The sequence below is a fragment of the Procambarus clarkii genome, chromosome 4 (assembly GCF_040958095.1).
Source record: "Procambarus clarkii isolate CNS0578487 chromosome 4, FALCON_Pclarkii_2.0, whole genome shotgun sequence".
Classification (NCBI taxonomy): Eukaryota; Metazoa; Arthropoda; class Malacostraca; order Decapoda; family Cambaridae; genus Procambarus; species Procambarus clarkii.
In genome coordinates, this window is record NC_091153.1 from 21420017 (window position 1) to 21435839 (window position 15823).

At 44.2% G+C, this 15823-nt stretch overlaps 1 protein-coding gene across 1 annotated transcript in view; it reads left to right on the top strand.

Moving 5' to 3' along the window:
* LOC138369761 (sulfotransferase 1B1-like) overlaps nt 1-15436 on the top strand; it is a 254073-nt gene extending 238637 nt beyond the window's left edge. The window contains exon 8 of the mRNA XM_069333217.1: nt 15326-15436. Coding sequence (XP_069189318.1) covers nt 15326-15436 — 111 coding nt within the window. The remainder of the gene's footprint in view (nt 1-15325) is intronic.
* The last annotated feature ends 387 nt before the right edge of the window (nt 15437-15823 follow it).

The following is a 15823-nucleotide window of genomic DNA, read 5'->3' on the forward strand; positions in this document are numbered from 1 at the left end:
CGCTGCTTCACAGCCTTGGGGGACTCCAAACCCCAGCTGGTTGGGTTGCAGCATGGTGGCTGCTTCCATTCGGATACTTCTGACAGCAACCCTTGCAATTAGGCGGCGAAGGGTATTACCAACGGCAATGGGTCTGATCCCTCCCCCCTTCTTTTTCAGGGCACATAGGGATGCACCAAAGAAGAATGGTTTGATTTCATCAGGGATTAACCCGGCGAGGCAGTTGTTGACAAACGTTGTGATTTCTGTCAGGAGCGCTTCTGCAGCTGGGCCAAGAACAGGGTTCACCATTTCCTTCACATGTTGAGGTCTTACCCCTGTGTAGCCTCCTGAGGAGCCCGGGGGAAATGAAACGATAGCTTTATAAACCTCTGACTCCCGGAGGACGAGAGGTTCCTGGTTAGGGGCGAGCCTGACCTGTGGGGGAGGTCCACCTACGGCCCTGAGGGGGTGTTTTTCTCTCAGTGCTTGGGCTGTGGTTTCATCCCTGGGCAAAATTTTGTCCTCACTTGTGATCAACCTGAGTGCCCCGACTGTATTGCCCTCTTCAATTTTCTTGCTGACTTGGGTACCTAATTTTCTGTTGTCGCTGATTGCCGTACTTGGTCTGCCTCGGCGGTGTTTGGTGTGTTTGGGGAGGCGGACTAGGTTGTCAGCCCTAGGAAAATCCCTAATTGCTTTATTGACGGATGAGGCCAGTGTCTTGCCTCCTCTGTCTGGTACACCTAAGCATGCATTGCCAAAAAGTAACAGATTGTGCCAGGCTTTGATGGTATCAGGTGCATCAAGGTTATTTGACCCCCTGTTGACTTTTGCGATGAGGTCCGTGTATTTCCCTGCAGCAAATGGGCGAGAGGCCTTTGGGATGTGGGTGAGTGTCCTGGTTGACGTTGCTTTAATTGCCTCTAGCAGGTCGTCTGTTGCAATGTAATCTGTTGCGATTTGTACTGGTGCAACAGGCTCCTGAGTGCTGCCTCCTCCCACGGGAGGCCTCCCTGACCCAGGACAGTCACCATGCTGGCGTATGACTCTGGAGACCGAGTTGATGCTGATGTTGCTCCCACAAACACTGCATGTGCCTCTCCTTTGATTGGCTTCGGGAGGGGTGAGCTGGCTGGTAGCGGCTTCTTCTGCCATCCCCTTAGGTAAAGTGAATGTCACCTTGCACTGGAGTATTTGTCTCTCCCTCCTGGCTGGGGGGGGACGAGGTTGTCCCCTATACTATGCGTCATGTCTGGGCAGATGTCTGGGGTGGGTGGGCTCGTGGAGTTGGTAGGTGGGGGTTGGGAGGCTGCGCTGGCCCGGTCTGGGAGGGGGGCCGGGGAGGGGAAGGCGCGACCACCTGATCGTGGGAGGTGGGGGCAGGGGAGCGGAAGACACTGCACCTCACGGAGGGGGGGGGGGAGACACTACACAAGTGGAGTGGGCGAGCGGGAGACACTACACTCAGGGGGTGGGGGGGAGGCACTACACTCAGGGGGTGGGGGGGGAGGGTTGATGTGGCACGTAACACTTGGATAATTTCCTTTTGTCACTAAACACTGGTGAATGTGTCCTGGCTCACTGGGTGTGGTGCTCTCAACACGATACTCACAATGGTCCAGTCACCACAGGACTGGACTCAACTTATCTTTTTCAAGCACTTATTGGCACACTGGTGACCCAGTCTCTTGACCCCACCACATGTGTCCTTCCACCCTTTCCTGGTGAGGGAGCCGTAGGGCGTGTGACGTGTGTGGGCGTGGGCTGACGGTGGGCGTGGGGTGCCGGTGGGCGTAGGGTTGCGTGGGGTGACGGTGGGCGTAGGGTTGCGTGGGGTGACGGTGGGCGTGGGGTGGACGATGGTCGTCGGGTCAGCCGCCGGGAGAGGGTAGCTGGGTGGGCTGGCGAGGCCTGTGGGAGGCTAGGGAGAGGGGGGGAGAAGGTGTCCCGGTCACACACAATTAACACAAAGTTTCACAGGTGCATTATGTTTATCACTACAAACTCACCGTTCACCTGAAAAGACGCACACATTCACTTATAAGTCTGCTGGAATACAAGCAGGTTTGTGAGCCTCCCCTTCACTCCCCCCCCCCTCCACATGAGGCCTCCTCCCCGCCTGGAGGCTGTTGTTTATGGAGGCACTGAGATAACCCTCAGCCAGCTGATATATATATATATATATATATATATATATATATATATATATATATATATATATATATATATATATATATATATATATATATATATATATATATATATATATATATATATATATATATATATCGTACCTAGTAGCCAGAACGCACTTCTCGACCTACTTTGCAAGGCCTAATGTCGACCCCACGGATCGATAAACACTCCGGATAAATTTACGTTACTCGGTTGAGTGGACGGCTGACACTTTTAGGAAAGCCTCGTCACTCACCACAATTCTACCACAATTACGTTAACACGTCAGACACAATATATCTATATAAATCACACTTGTCACGTCCCTGGGAACACAACAAGAAAATAACCACAAATCTCGTATCACTCCACAATAATCAATTGCCAGGAATCCCTGACGTTACACACTGACACTAACCTGAGCGCTCAGTACTGGAATTCCACACCTGCAAGATTATATCACATGGAATAATATCAACAACAATGATTGAATTATCACAATTCTACCAGAATGGAATTTAAAATATTACATGGACATCCCTCTCAGTCCTTGGATAATCTATGTATAGTATGTTCCCGTGTGTACGCACACACACACACACACAATGTACGTCTGTCTACACCAGACCAAGTCCCACTGGACTGACAAGATGTCCTCAAGGGTGATACTCTCGCTCGCCCAAGCTTCACTATCACCTATACAGGTGCTCTTACTGACAATGCAACGGAACACCTGACTTTGAATTCAGGCTTAGAGACTAATAAATCACCAAAAATACACACGTCAGTACTTACTCATTTATACAGCCGGCCTCACACAATTACCGTACATCAGGCACCCAGCTGACAGGTGGCTGCTCACGGCGGTGGAGATGGCTAGAGTGGTCCTCGCGTGGAATTGTTCGTACAAAGATGACTTGGCGCATCTTTCGATCCCTCCCTCACAACACATTGCTCGGTTCGCACTCACAGGTGAAGCGGATGTTCGTATACAAATGACGCGCACAATGTATAGCGTCTTACACAAACATGGGAAATCTGCCTTGATCACTGATACGAATTTCTCTGTTCCCATCGACTACTACAGAGCACTAGCAGGAATTAGAACGTCTATAATCAATGGAATGGGGACCCACGAGTCTGTTACTGCTCGTATGCAAATTACCAACGATTCAAGATTTCTCTCACTCGTTCCCTATCTATCTACCCCTCGACGAGGACTCCAGCTGGATTCTGTTCGTGCAGCTGGCGGTCTTGGTGGAGGCGGTAGTGGAGAAGCTGAGGAGACAGTCACCACGACGTCATCTTGCCCAATTTGGCCGAATGGACAAGAAAGGGGTCAGGCTGTGGTGGTGACTGGAGCAGAATGATGTCTTGAGAGAAAAACATGCAGGTGATCCCACATCTCCTCGAAAGAACCAATTAGGGGGAGGCACACAACGTCCTACCCCTCTCAACCAATCAGAGACGGGGTAGCATGTCCCTAGGGCACTCCAAAATGGCCGACCAACATGGCCGCTCAAGATGGACGCCTGCCGTTGCCATGGCGACGATGCTGGGGAGCTAGCAGGAGGCCCACGCTCGCCCATGCTCTCCCAGGCCCCTCAAGATTCCTGTGCAAACCTTGAGTCCTCGCTCCAAGCCATACAATGATAATTATGCTATTGTTATAACTGTGTCCACAGACATGGTACCCCGGCCAGGGTAACACTTCTGGAATGCTGATGACTGGGGCTCTCACATGAGCCCAAACACAAGATGTTTCGGATACTGTTTACCAAACGTAGTGCCGGGCACTTAACCAGTGCACTTAGCAAGTGTACTGGCTTCCACAGGCATATGGATCCAGTGTAAGTGAGCTGGTGAACCATCCCCTCACATCACGAGGAAGGGCGAGGTAACTATTGTAGAGAACACTATTGTCTTGACAGTCACATCATGGTAGTGTAGAGAACACTGTTGTCTTGACAGTCACATCATGGTAGTGTAGAGGAGAACACTATTGTCTTGACAGTCACATCATGGTAGTGTAGAGGAAACACTATTGTCTTGACAGTCCATTATGGTAATGTAGAGAACACTGTTGTCTTGACAGTCACATCATTGTAGTGTAGAGAAGATAACTGTTGTCTTGACAGTCACATCATGGTAGTGTAGAGGAAAACACTGTTGTCTTGACAGTCACATCATGGTAGTGTAGAGGAGAACACTATTGTCTTGACAGTCACATCATGGTAGTGTAGAGGAGAACACTATTGTCTTGACAGTTACATCATGGTAGTGTAGAGGAGAACACTGTTGTCTTGACAGTCACATCATGGTAGTGTAGAGAACACTATTGTCTTGACAGTCACATCATGGTAGTGTAGAGGAGAACACTGTTGTCTTGACAGTCACATCATGGTAGTGTAGAGGAGAACACTGTTGTCTTGACAGTCACATCATGGTAGTGTAGAGAACACTATTGTCTTGACAGTCACATCATGGTAGTGTAGAGGAGAACACTGTTGTCTTGACAGTCACATCATGGTAGTGTAGAGGAGAACACTGTTGTCTTGACAGTGACGTAAAGGTTGGGTTGAAGATCAACATAATCCAATCATTATCATCACCAACTGTTGTCATCATCCCCATCATTTAGTGTTTACCATAGATGGTCTGACACATCCCCATCACTCAGTGTTTACCATAGATGGTCTGACACATCCCCATCACTCAGTGTTTACCATGGATGGTCTGACACATCCCCATCACTCAGTGTCTACCATGGATGGTCCGACACATCCCCATCACTCAGTGTTTACCATGGATGGTCTGACACATCTCCATCACTCAGTGTTTACCATGGATGGTCCGACACATCCCCATCACTCAGTGTTTACCATGGATGGTCTGACACATCCCCATCACTCAGTGTCTACCATGGATGGTCTGACACATCCCCATCACTCAGTGTCTACTGTCGGAAAATCCGACACCATTTAATAATATCATACAGACAGATAAGAGCTGTGTTGTATAAACAAGTTACCCATAGAAAACGTAACTTGTAGTGGAATTACCGTCTAAAGAAAACGGGATATCATCACCACATACTATTATAATTCACCAGCTATTCTGCTGGGAATTATTCTTAAATACATTAGTCTTTGGACTTTACCATCATAAAAACATCTTATATAAATTAACTTAATTATCAATATTAAAGTAAAGTAAATGTGACCCTTCTATCACGTTCTGAAATCTGGACAATGTAGGCCAGGCGTCAGAGTGAGGAGGAGGGCAGCCATTGTTGTTATATGAGACCAGAGGCTCACACGGGAGCAAATTCGGCTCCTGTTAAATTTACTTGGACGTAGTGTTATGGAACCCAAAGGTGTACCATTGTCAACACGCTGTCTACAAATACAAGTTAAGTGTCTATCCGAAACCCGTTTATCATTCATTTATGGCCATTAATGTCAGGATATAGGGTTAGCCGGTTAGAACGCGAAATCGCCTCATACTAAAGGTAATTAAGCCAGGTCTTTAATGTTCCATGTACTGTATAGTGTTTTCTCTGATATAGCTTGTCATATATAGGATTCTGGCTTCACAGCTAGCACACTTTTGACAGGTCAAGACGAGGATGCAAGATTATGTGCACCAGTTACTGGGTGATAGAAGCTACCTCAAAGAGGATAATTTGGTGTCTACACTCTAGTTATACCTGGTGGACTAACCTGCTGTACTATAAGAGAAGGAACCTCATCAATGTATGTAGTTATTTCTGTAGTTTGATTGGCTGCATATATATTAATTTAATAACCCCCCTAATGTGTAGAGGATCGATTTGTGAGATTATGAGATTATTGCAGAAATACAGTCCACTTAACATTATACAAATTGCTATCGAAGTATATAAATTAACGTAAATATAAATTCATATAAATTAAATAAATATAAATCTCACAGGTCGGTTCCCACATTATTTGGTCATCTTCGAACCGGATGACGGATTATTTGATCCTTTGAACCCACATTTGGTCATCTTAGTACCGGATGAACCAGTTAACCAGTGGATTCATTAAATATACTAGTGCAGTGTTATTTAAACAAAGCCAGCAGTCAAGACGGCAGCGTAGCCTCGAGGGAGCTCAGGAGCCTCCCTCAGCCCAGTTCAGCTTCGTCAGCGGTTTCATGCACACCCACAGATATTTGGTGGCGTGTTATTTCGTGAAATGACAGCGCTAATATTGAAGCCAGCCTAATTAGTGACTGTGTCTTCGCGAGATTGTTCACGGATTTCGTGGTGTTACATTTCGCGAGAGATTATCTACGAATTTTGGGGAGTTTATTTCGCGAGGTCACTAATAATATTTAATACTTCTAGATAATATTAGAAGTTTCATAGAGGCTAATTAAGAGGCTATTATCAATAATTGTGTATATTATTTCTCCAAATAGAGAATTATTTAATATATACTGCACTAGTGTTCTCAATATAATATTTACTAATTGCCAACCCACAACAGGGTAGGATATTACCAATGACTAGTTGAACTATTATTGCTCATCCTAGTCCCATTATTACCATAGTCAGTTGTACTATATTGATCAACCTAACACCATTAATGAATGGTCCAGACCCTATTTTGGGTGTAATTTTTATCAACTCGAGTTGAGTTGTATATATAATAATTTACTTATGATCATTACACCTTTGAGTGATTAATTAGTGTCTCTACCATCCTGGGGTGATATAGAAGAGCTAACCTAAAGGTACTTCCAGTGACACTGGTTTATCACTCAAATCATTAGTGTGTATGATTGTATATATATAATGTGTATTAATTTTAAGTGCTAACCTCTAGTAGAGGTAGGATTATTGCCTAGTGAGTTCAGAATTTACCCTAGGCTACCATTAGTGTTTGTTCAGTATTATGAGCAGCCCAAGTACAAGTTCCACAAGGCTTCACCAACGAGCCAGTATGGATAATGCAGGGAGAATGAAAAGAACCCTTGCAGGTCTTAAAGGCCACTTAACAAGACAGATCAAGAAATGTGAAGATTTGTCACAACAATCTCAAGTTGATTATGCTGACCTGGAAAGCTATTATCAAGCAGCTGCAGGTAAATTTGAGCAAATCAAATGTCAAATAGCAACATATGTGGCTGAACTTGCCAACACTAATTTATCAGAAACAGAAATAGACGACATTATGGTTGATCTTGCGAATTATGAAGATCACACTCAGGCCACGTTACAGCCTTATGTCAAATTAATTGCCCAGAACAAGGCAACAGCAACAACAACAACAGTTGCATCTAATACGAGTCAAGCAGAAGCTCGACTCCCTCCAATTAATTTACCCACTTTCTCAGGAAAAGATGAGGAAGATTGGGACGAATTTTTAAACAAATTCGTTGACCTTGTAGACTCAAAACAATCTTTACCAAAGAGTAGTAAATTCTCTTATTTGCAAGGCCAATTATCAGGTGAGGCTAAAACAGTAGTATCCCATCTGAGATTAACTAATGACGGCTATGATCTGGCAGTAAAACTCCTCAAGGATAATTATGCTGATCCAGAAGTAAGAACATCACATTTAGTTCATGAGCTGTTGCATTTACCCCCACCGGAGGCTTCAGCTGATTCACTCCAAGTCTTCAAGCTGGAGGTAGAATCATTGATCAATGCCCTCAGCCTGACAGCAGATACAAACGGGGCTGAGTGGGTCTTGAAAATAATTGTCCAGGAGAAAATACCTAGGGACATATTGAGACAAATGAGTGCTCATTACAATAAAAGTATCTTATCCATGAATGAAATATCTGAAGGTTTAAAGTCAGTAGTTCATCAATTACGAACACATGACAAATTAAAACCACCAAGTAAACCCTCAGAAACTAATAATAGTAAACCACAGAGTACCAAAGGTACACCAAATCAATCTAGACAATATAATTCAACACCAAAGTGGAACAGTGGCAGTGTGGGCGTATATGCAGTGGGACCCTCCAAGCCTATAGTTACTGTGTCACCCAAGAACATGACACCAAAGGGTACAGGAAGCTATGGAACATGTTTGTTCTGCAATGAGAAACATTCAATGTACCACTGCTCTAATTTTCCTGATAGTGACGCCCGTGTTGAGCGACTCAAAGATTTGCAACATTGCACGAGGTGCCTCAGGAAACATAACATCAACGACTGTGATACCCAATTACACACCTGTAATAGGTGTAACAAAGGTCAGCACCATGCAGCATTGTGCAGAGACACCAAAACAACGTCTCCAAACCCCAAGGTGGAAGATAGCATTCCCACCACAGTACAGTACTGCAAGGTGCAACAAACAAACAGTGTCCAATCGGCAAAGTCTAAAGGTAATACGACTTTGCCTACTGCCCAAATTACCATCCTGAATAAGAGGGCCAAGGTCTATACCCGTGGGTTGTTTGACCAAGGATCCCAGAGAACATATATCACTAAAAAGCTGGCAGATGAATTACAATTAAGGCCTGTAGCCCAGACGTCATTCAACATCTCAGGGTTTGTAACAGATGCAGGACCTCAAGTCTACCAGGTGGTACAACCATCAGTACGTTTAGGCAGGTACGTCTGTCGAGTACAAGCCATTGTGGTGGACAAGATACCAGTAGACCTACAAGTTCAAGGTCTGAGAGCAACAGCCAAATTCCTGAGAAATAGAGGAATAAAATTGGCAGATAATATTAAGTCTGATCACCTCAACGACTTCGGTCTCCTTGTAGGGACAGACTATTGCCATCAATTCATTGGTAGCCCTACTAAATATCAGGGCATAACCATGTTAAACTCTGCAGGAGGTAAATTACTCTCAGGCCCAGTATCAAGCCTGAGGAGACCTATGCCTGCAGATAAACAATACCAGTAGAAACCTAAATTTGTCAGCTGATTATATTTCTCCAGTAGCATTATACTAAGGAGATTACAGCTGACTATACCAACAGAGCTTGATGTTAGTATCATCATTTGAAGCTGAAGATGAGTTCATGAGGCCTCAGTGGCAAATCAGTGAACAGTAGCCTAAAACAGCTACAAGTCACTGCGACCAATGTCACTGAACCCACTGCAGTCTCAGAACTATACTTTACTTTAATGATGAGCTATTCAATCTTCTGAATCAATTAACTAAATTAAAACCCCAATAAATCTGATGACTGATTTGATACATTTATTATTTAATCAAGATGCATTCCATGGGCCTCAGTGTTTATATATCAGTGACCAGTTACCTGAAGAAACTTCAAGTTATATCTAATGTCTCTGATCTCACTGCAGTCCCTGAATCATACTTGACTGTAGTACTTGATCACATCCAGTCTTCTGGGTTAAATAATATGTAATAAGGCTTGAATATTAGCCTTTCAAGAGTTGACAGGGAAATGAAATCGCATTAGACTTCTAACCCCTGCAACTCTAGTACGGGACATCCGTCCTGTACGAACAGACGCACAAATGTGTGATTACTAACTACTAACATCAAATTAATCTAATAATTCGAAGGAGGAGTATCGGTGTTCGTCTGTTCTAAATAGGACTTCGACCCGTGAGCAGCCCCCTGGGGAATTATGTCGGAAAATCCGACACCATTTAATAATATCATACAGACAGATAAGAGCTGTGTTGTATAAACAAGTTACCCATAGAAAACGTAACTTGTAGTGGAATTACCGTCTAAAGAAAACGGGATATCATCACCACATACTATTATAATTCACCAGCTATTCTGCTGGGAATTATTCTTAAATACATTAGTCTTTGGACTTTACCATCATAAAAACATCTTATATAAATTAACTTAATTATCAATATTAAAGTAAAGTAAATGTGACCCTTCTATCACGTTCTGAAATCTGGACAATGTAGGCCAGGCGTCAGAGTGAGGAGGAGGGCAGCCATTGTTGTTATATGAGACCAGAGGCTCACACGGGAGCAAATTCGGCTCCTGTTAAATTTACTTGGACGTAGTGTTATGGAACCCAAAGGTGTACCATTGTCAACACGCTGTCTACAAATACAAGTTAAGTGTCTATCCGAAACCCGTTTATCATTCATTTATGGCCATTAATGTCAGGATATAGGGTTAGCCGGTTAGAACGCGAAATCGCCTCATACTAAAGGTAATTAAGCCAGGTCTTTAATGTTCCATGTACTGTATAGTGTTTTCTCTGATATAGCTTGTCATATATAGGATTCTGGCTTCACAGCTAGCACACTTTTGACAGGTCAAGACGAGGATGCAAGATTATGTGCACCAGTTACTGGGTGATAGAAGCTACCTCAAAGAGGATAATTTGGTGTCTACACTCTAGTTATACCTGGTGGACTAACCTGCTGTACTATAAGAGAAGGAACCTCATCAATGTATGTAGTTATTTCTGTAGTTTGATTGGCTGCATATATATTAATTTAATAACCCCCCTAATGTGTAGAGGATCGATTTGTGAGATTATGAGATTATTGCAGAAATACAGTCCACTTAACATTATACAAATTGCTATCGAAGTATATAAATTAACGTAAATATAAATTCATATAAATTAAATAAATATAAATCTCACAGGTCGGTTCCCACATCTACCATGGATGGTCTGACACATCTCCATCACTCAGTGTTTACCATGGATGGTCTGACACATCCCCATCACTCAGTGTCTACCATGGATGGTCCGACACATCCCCATCACTCAGTGTTTACCATGGATGGTCTGACACATCTCCATCACTCAGTGATCCATGGATGGTCTGACACATCCCCGTCACTCAGTGTCCACCATGGATTGTCTGACACATCCCCATCACTCAGTGTTTACCATGAATTGTCTGACACATCCCCATCACTCAGTGTCTACCATGGATTGTCTGACACATCCCCATCACTCAGTGTTTACCATGAATGGTCTGACACATCCCCATCACTCAGTGTCTACCATGGATGGTCTGACACATCCCCATCACTCAGTGTCCACCATGAATGGTCTGACACATCCCCATCACTCAGTGTTTACCATGGATGGTCTGACACATCCCCATCACTCAGTGTCTACCATGGATGGTCTGACACATCCCCATCACTCAGTGTCTACCATGGATGGTCCGACACATCCCCAACACTCAGTGTCTACCATGGATGGTCTGACACTTCCCCATCACTCAGTGTCTACCATGGATGGTCTGACACATCCCCATCACTCAGTGTTTACCATGGATGGTCTGACACATCCCCATCACTCAGTGTTTACCATGGATGGTCTGACACATCCCCATCACTCAGTGTCTACCATGGATGGTCCGACACATCCCCATCACTCAGTGCTTACCATGGAGGGTCTGACACATTCCCATCACTCAGTGTCTACCATGGATGGTCCGACACATCCCCATCACTCAGTGTCTACCATGGATGGTCTGACAATTCCCCATCACTCAGTGTTTACCATGGATGGTCTGACACATCCCCATCACTCAGTGTCTACCATGGATGGTCTGACACATCCCCATCACTCAGTGTCTACCATGGATGGTCTGACACATCCCCATCACTCAGTGTCTACCATGGAAGGTCTGACACATCCCCATCACTCAGTGTTTACCATGGATGGTCTGACACATCTCCATCACTCAGTGTCTACCATGGATGATCTGACACATCCCCATCACTCAGTGTTTACCATGGATGGTCTGACACATCTCCATCACTCAGTGTCTACCATGGATGGTCCGACACATCCCCATCACTCAGTGTCTACCATGGATGGTCCGACACATCCCCATCACTCAGTGTTTACCATGGATGGTCTGACACATCCCCATCACTCAGTGTCTACCATGGATGGTCTGACACATTCCCATCACTCAGTGTCTACCATGGATGGTCTGACACATTCCCATCACTCAGTGTCTACCATGGATGGTCTGACACATCCCCATCACTCAGTGTCTACCATGGATGGTCTGACACATCCCCATCACTCAGTGTGTACCATGGATGGTCTGACACATTCCCATCACTCAGTGTTTACCATGGATGGTCTAACACATTCCCATCACTCAGTGTCTACCATGGATGGTCTGACACATCCCCATCACTCAGTGTTTACCATGGATGGTTTGACATATTCACTCCAATAAAGCGATGAGGTGTGACATGACCTCTCCACCCACTGTGTTAAAGCATCTCCTACTGCTGTACTTCAGGCCATTCCTCTTCACTTGCCGGCTTTTCACACGGCATGATTGGATCCGTACATGTTATGGCTGTTGTTGGAAATTATTATTTTAAGAGACGTGTTTTCACAGTTTTTCATAATTTTAAGTAATTATATTATTCATGCAAACATAGTTTTTTATTTCGGCAACTCTACTAATATCTTATTGGCAACTGATTCTTTTAAATTCCCTTATTCTTCTGATTTCAGAACACTGTATTTTTATAACTTGGTGGGAAGAAAACCTGTCCCATATTGTTCCCACTCTCCTGTTCCACCTATGGTCTGGCACATTTTAGATGAATTGCATACTCACCTAATTGTACTCACCTAATTGTGCTTGCGGGGGTTGAGCTCTGGTTCTTTGGTTCCGCCTCTCAACCGTCAATCAACAGGTGAACAGGTTCCTGAGCCTACTGGGCTCTATCATATCTACACTTGAAACTGTGTATGGAGTCAGTCTCCACCACATCACTTCCTAATGCAGTCCATTTATCAACCACTCTGGCACTAAAAACGTTCTTTCTAATATCTTTGTGGCTCATTTGGGCTCTCAGTTTCCACCTGTGTCCCCTAGTGCGTGTGCCCCTTGTGTTAAATAGATCGTCTTTATCTACCCTATCAATTCCCTTGAGAATCTTGAATGTGGCGATCATGTCCCTCCTAACTCTTCTGTCTTCCAGCGAAGTGAGGTTTAATTCCTGTAGACTCTCCTCGTAGCTCATACCTCTCAGCTCGGGTACTAGTCTGGTGGCAAACCTTTGAACCTTTTCCAGTTTGGTCTTATCCTTGACTAGATGTGGATTCCATGCTGGGGCTGCATACTCCAGGATTGGCCTGACATATGTGATATACAAAGTTCTGAATGATTCCTTACACAAGTTTCTGAATGCCGTTCCTATGTTGGCCAGCCTGGCATATGCCGCTGATGTTATCCTCTTGATATGGGCTGCAGGAGACAGGTCTGGCGTAATATCATTCGCCAAGTCTTTTTCTTTCTCTGACTCTTGAAGTATTTCATCTCCCATATGATACCTTGTATCTGGCGTCCTGCTTCCTACACCTATCTTCATTACATTACATTTGTTTGGGTTAAACTCTAACAACCATTTGTTTGACCATTCCTTCAGTTTGTCTAGGTCTTCTTGAAGCCGCAAGCAGTCCTCCTCTGTCTTAATCCTTCTCATAATTTTGGCATCGTCCGCAAACATTGAGAGAAATGAATGTATATCCTCCGGGAGATCATTTACATATATCAGAAACAAGATAGAGCCGAGTACAGAGCCCTGTGGGACTCCACTGGTGACTTCACGCCAACCTGAGGTCTCACCCCTCACCGTAACTCTCTGCTTCCTATTGCTCAGGTACTCCCTTATCCACTGGAGCACCTTACCAGCTACATCTGCCTGTCTCTCCAGCTTATGTACCAGCCTCTTATGCGGTAGTGTGTCAAAGGATTTCCGACAATCCAAGAAAATGCTGTCCGCCCAGCCTTCTCTTTCTTGCTTAATCTTTGTCACATGGTCGTAGAATTCTATTAAGCCAGTCAGGCAAGATTTACCCTCCCTGAACCCATGTTGGCGATTTGTCACGAAGTCCCTTCTCTCCAAATGTGTTACCAGGTTTTTTCTCACGATCTTCTCCATCACCTTGCATGGTATACAAGTCAAGGACACTGGCCTGCAGTTCAGTACCTCTTGCCTGTCGCCCTTTTTCAATATTGGGACCACATTCGCCGTCTTCCATATTTCTGGTAGGTCTCCCGTCTCCAGTGACCTACTATACACTATGGAGAGTTGCAAGCAAAGTGCCTCTGCACACTCTTTCAGTACCCATGGCGAGATCCCGTCTTGACCAACAGCCTTTCTAATATCCAGATCCAGCAGGTGTCTCTTGACCTCCTTTCTCTTAATTTCGAGCCCTTCAAAGGCCGCCTGGTTTATTTCCCTTTCTCCTAGCACAGTGACCTTACCTTGTTTTATTGTGAAGACCTCCTGGAACCTCTTGTTGAGTTCTTTACACACCTCTTTGTCATTCTCTATATACCTGTCCTCGCCTGTTCTAAGTTTCAATACCTGTTCTTTCACTGTTGTTTTCCTTCTGATGTGACTGTGGAGTAGCTTTGGATCGGTCTTAGCTTTGTTTGCTATATCATTTTCATAACTTTTCTCTGCTTCTCTTCTCACCCTGACATACTCATTCCTGGTTCTCTGGTATCTCTCTCTGCTTTCTGGTGTTCTTATTCCGCAAGTTCCTCCACGCCCTTTTGTTCAGTTTCTTTGCTTCCATACATGCCCTATTATACAATGGATTCTTCTTCTTCTGCGTGATACTCATGATGAGTGGAAATCATGTACCTCGACAATTCCGTTATGAGAGCCTGCAGTAGTTACTGTGGTCAGCGGAACAAGGTCCTTACATACAGACAATGTTGTATCCTTCTGATTTCGTATCGTCATCTTGAACAGTATCTAATTACTTGTGCTTGAGTTGTTGGTCGAAATGATGTACAGCTATACTGGCCTTGTCTTTATTTAAATAATTAACCAGTTCTTGGTGTACTCTGGAAGTACTATGTCTGTGGAGTCTATAATTATTTTACAAACAGGTTGTCACAGGTCAAGCGTTATTACACTTACAAGATACAAAATAGTAATATACTTCACCTATGCCATTGTTCATCATCTACTAATATGAAGATTTTGTTGATCATGAGTTTTCTTTGTGTTTATTTTGAGTATATTTTTGGTATTGACTTTTACAGGGCTTCTGTGCATCGTAAAGTGTTTGTGTGTATGAATGTCAGTCGTTCGTGTCCATGCGTGTATAAACCTGAGAGCGACAATTACTGTTACTGTATCTTCGTCATGTATTCTCAGACCAGTAACGACTGTATTATTTATTCTGTATTTTGCATAAATGAACTCCACAGATGGGAGACTGGAGGAACCACTTGACGGAGGCGCAGCAGAAGGTCTTCAAGACGTGGACGCTGAACAACCTGGACGGATCAGACTTTCCATACTATCAAGACTACGATTAACATTAAACTATTTACACAAAACAGTTCTTGGCAGTTACTTTGCTTCCACGTCCACCTTATATATTACTTCAACGGTTTAATGATAGTTATTTTCTAAAGGTATTTGCAATTGAACAAATCCACAAGGGCCTTGATGAGGGTTCGAACCCTCATCAAGGTCATTTTGGATTTGTTCAATTGATATATTACGCTATTGTGACTTTCTGTGTGTATTGAATTAGGGGCGTAGAGGTAGAACATTTGGTTGACAAAGCCCGAATGCACGGGGGAATTGTGTGACACCCCGGTTGTGCTTTGGAGAAGCTTCGGGATCCTCGTGAGGGCAGTAGCACTGCAGGTTGCAATTCTTTTGACCATGTGGTGTGACTACGGCACGTCTGGGAACAT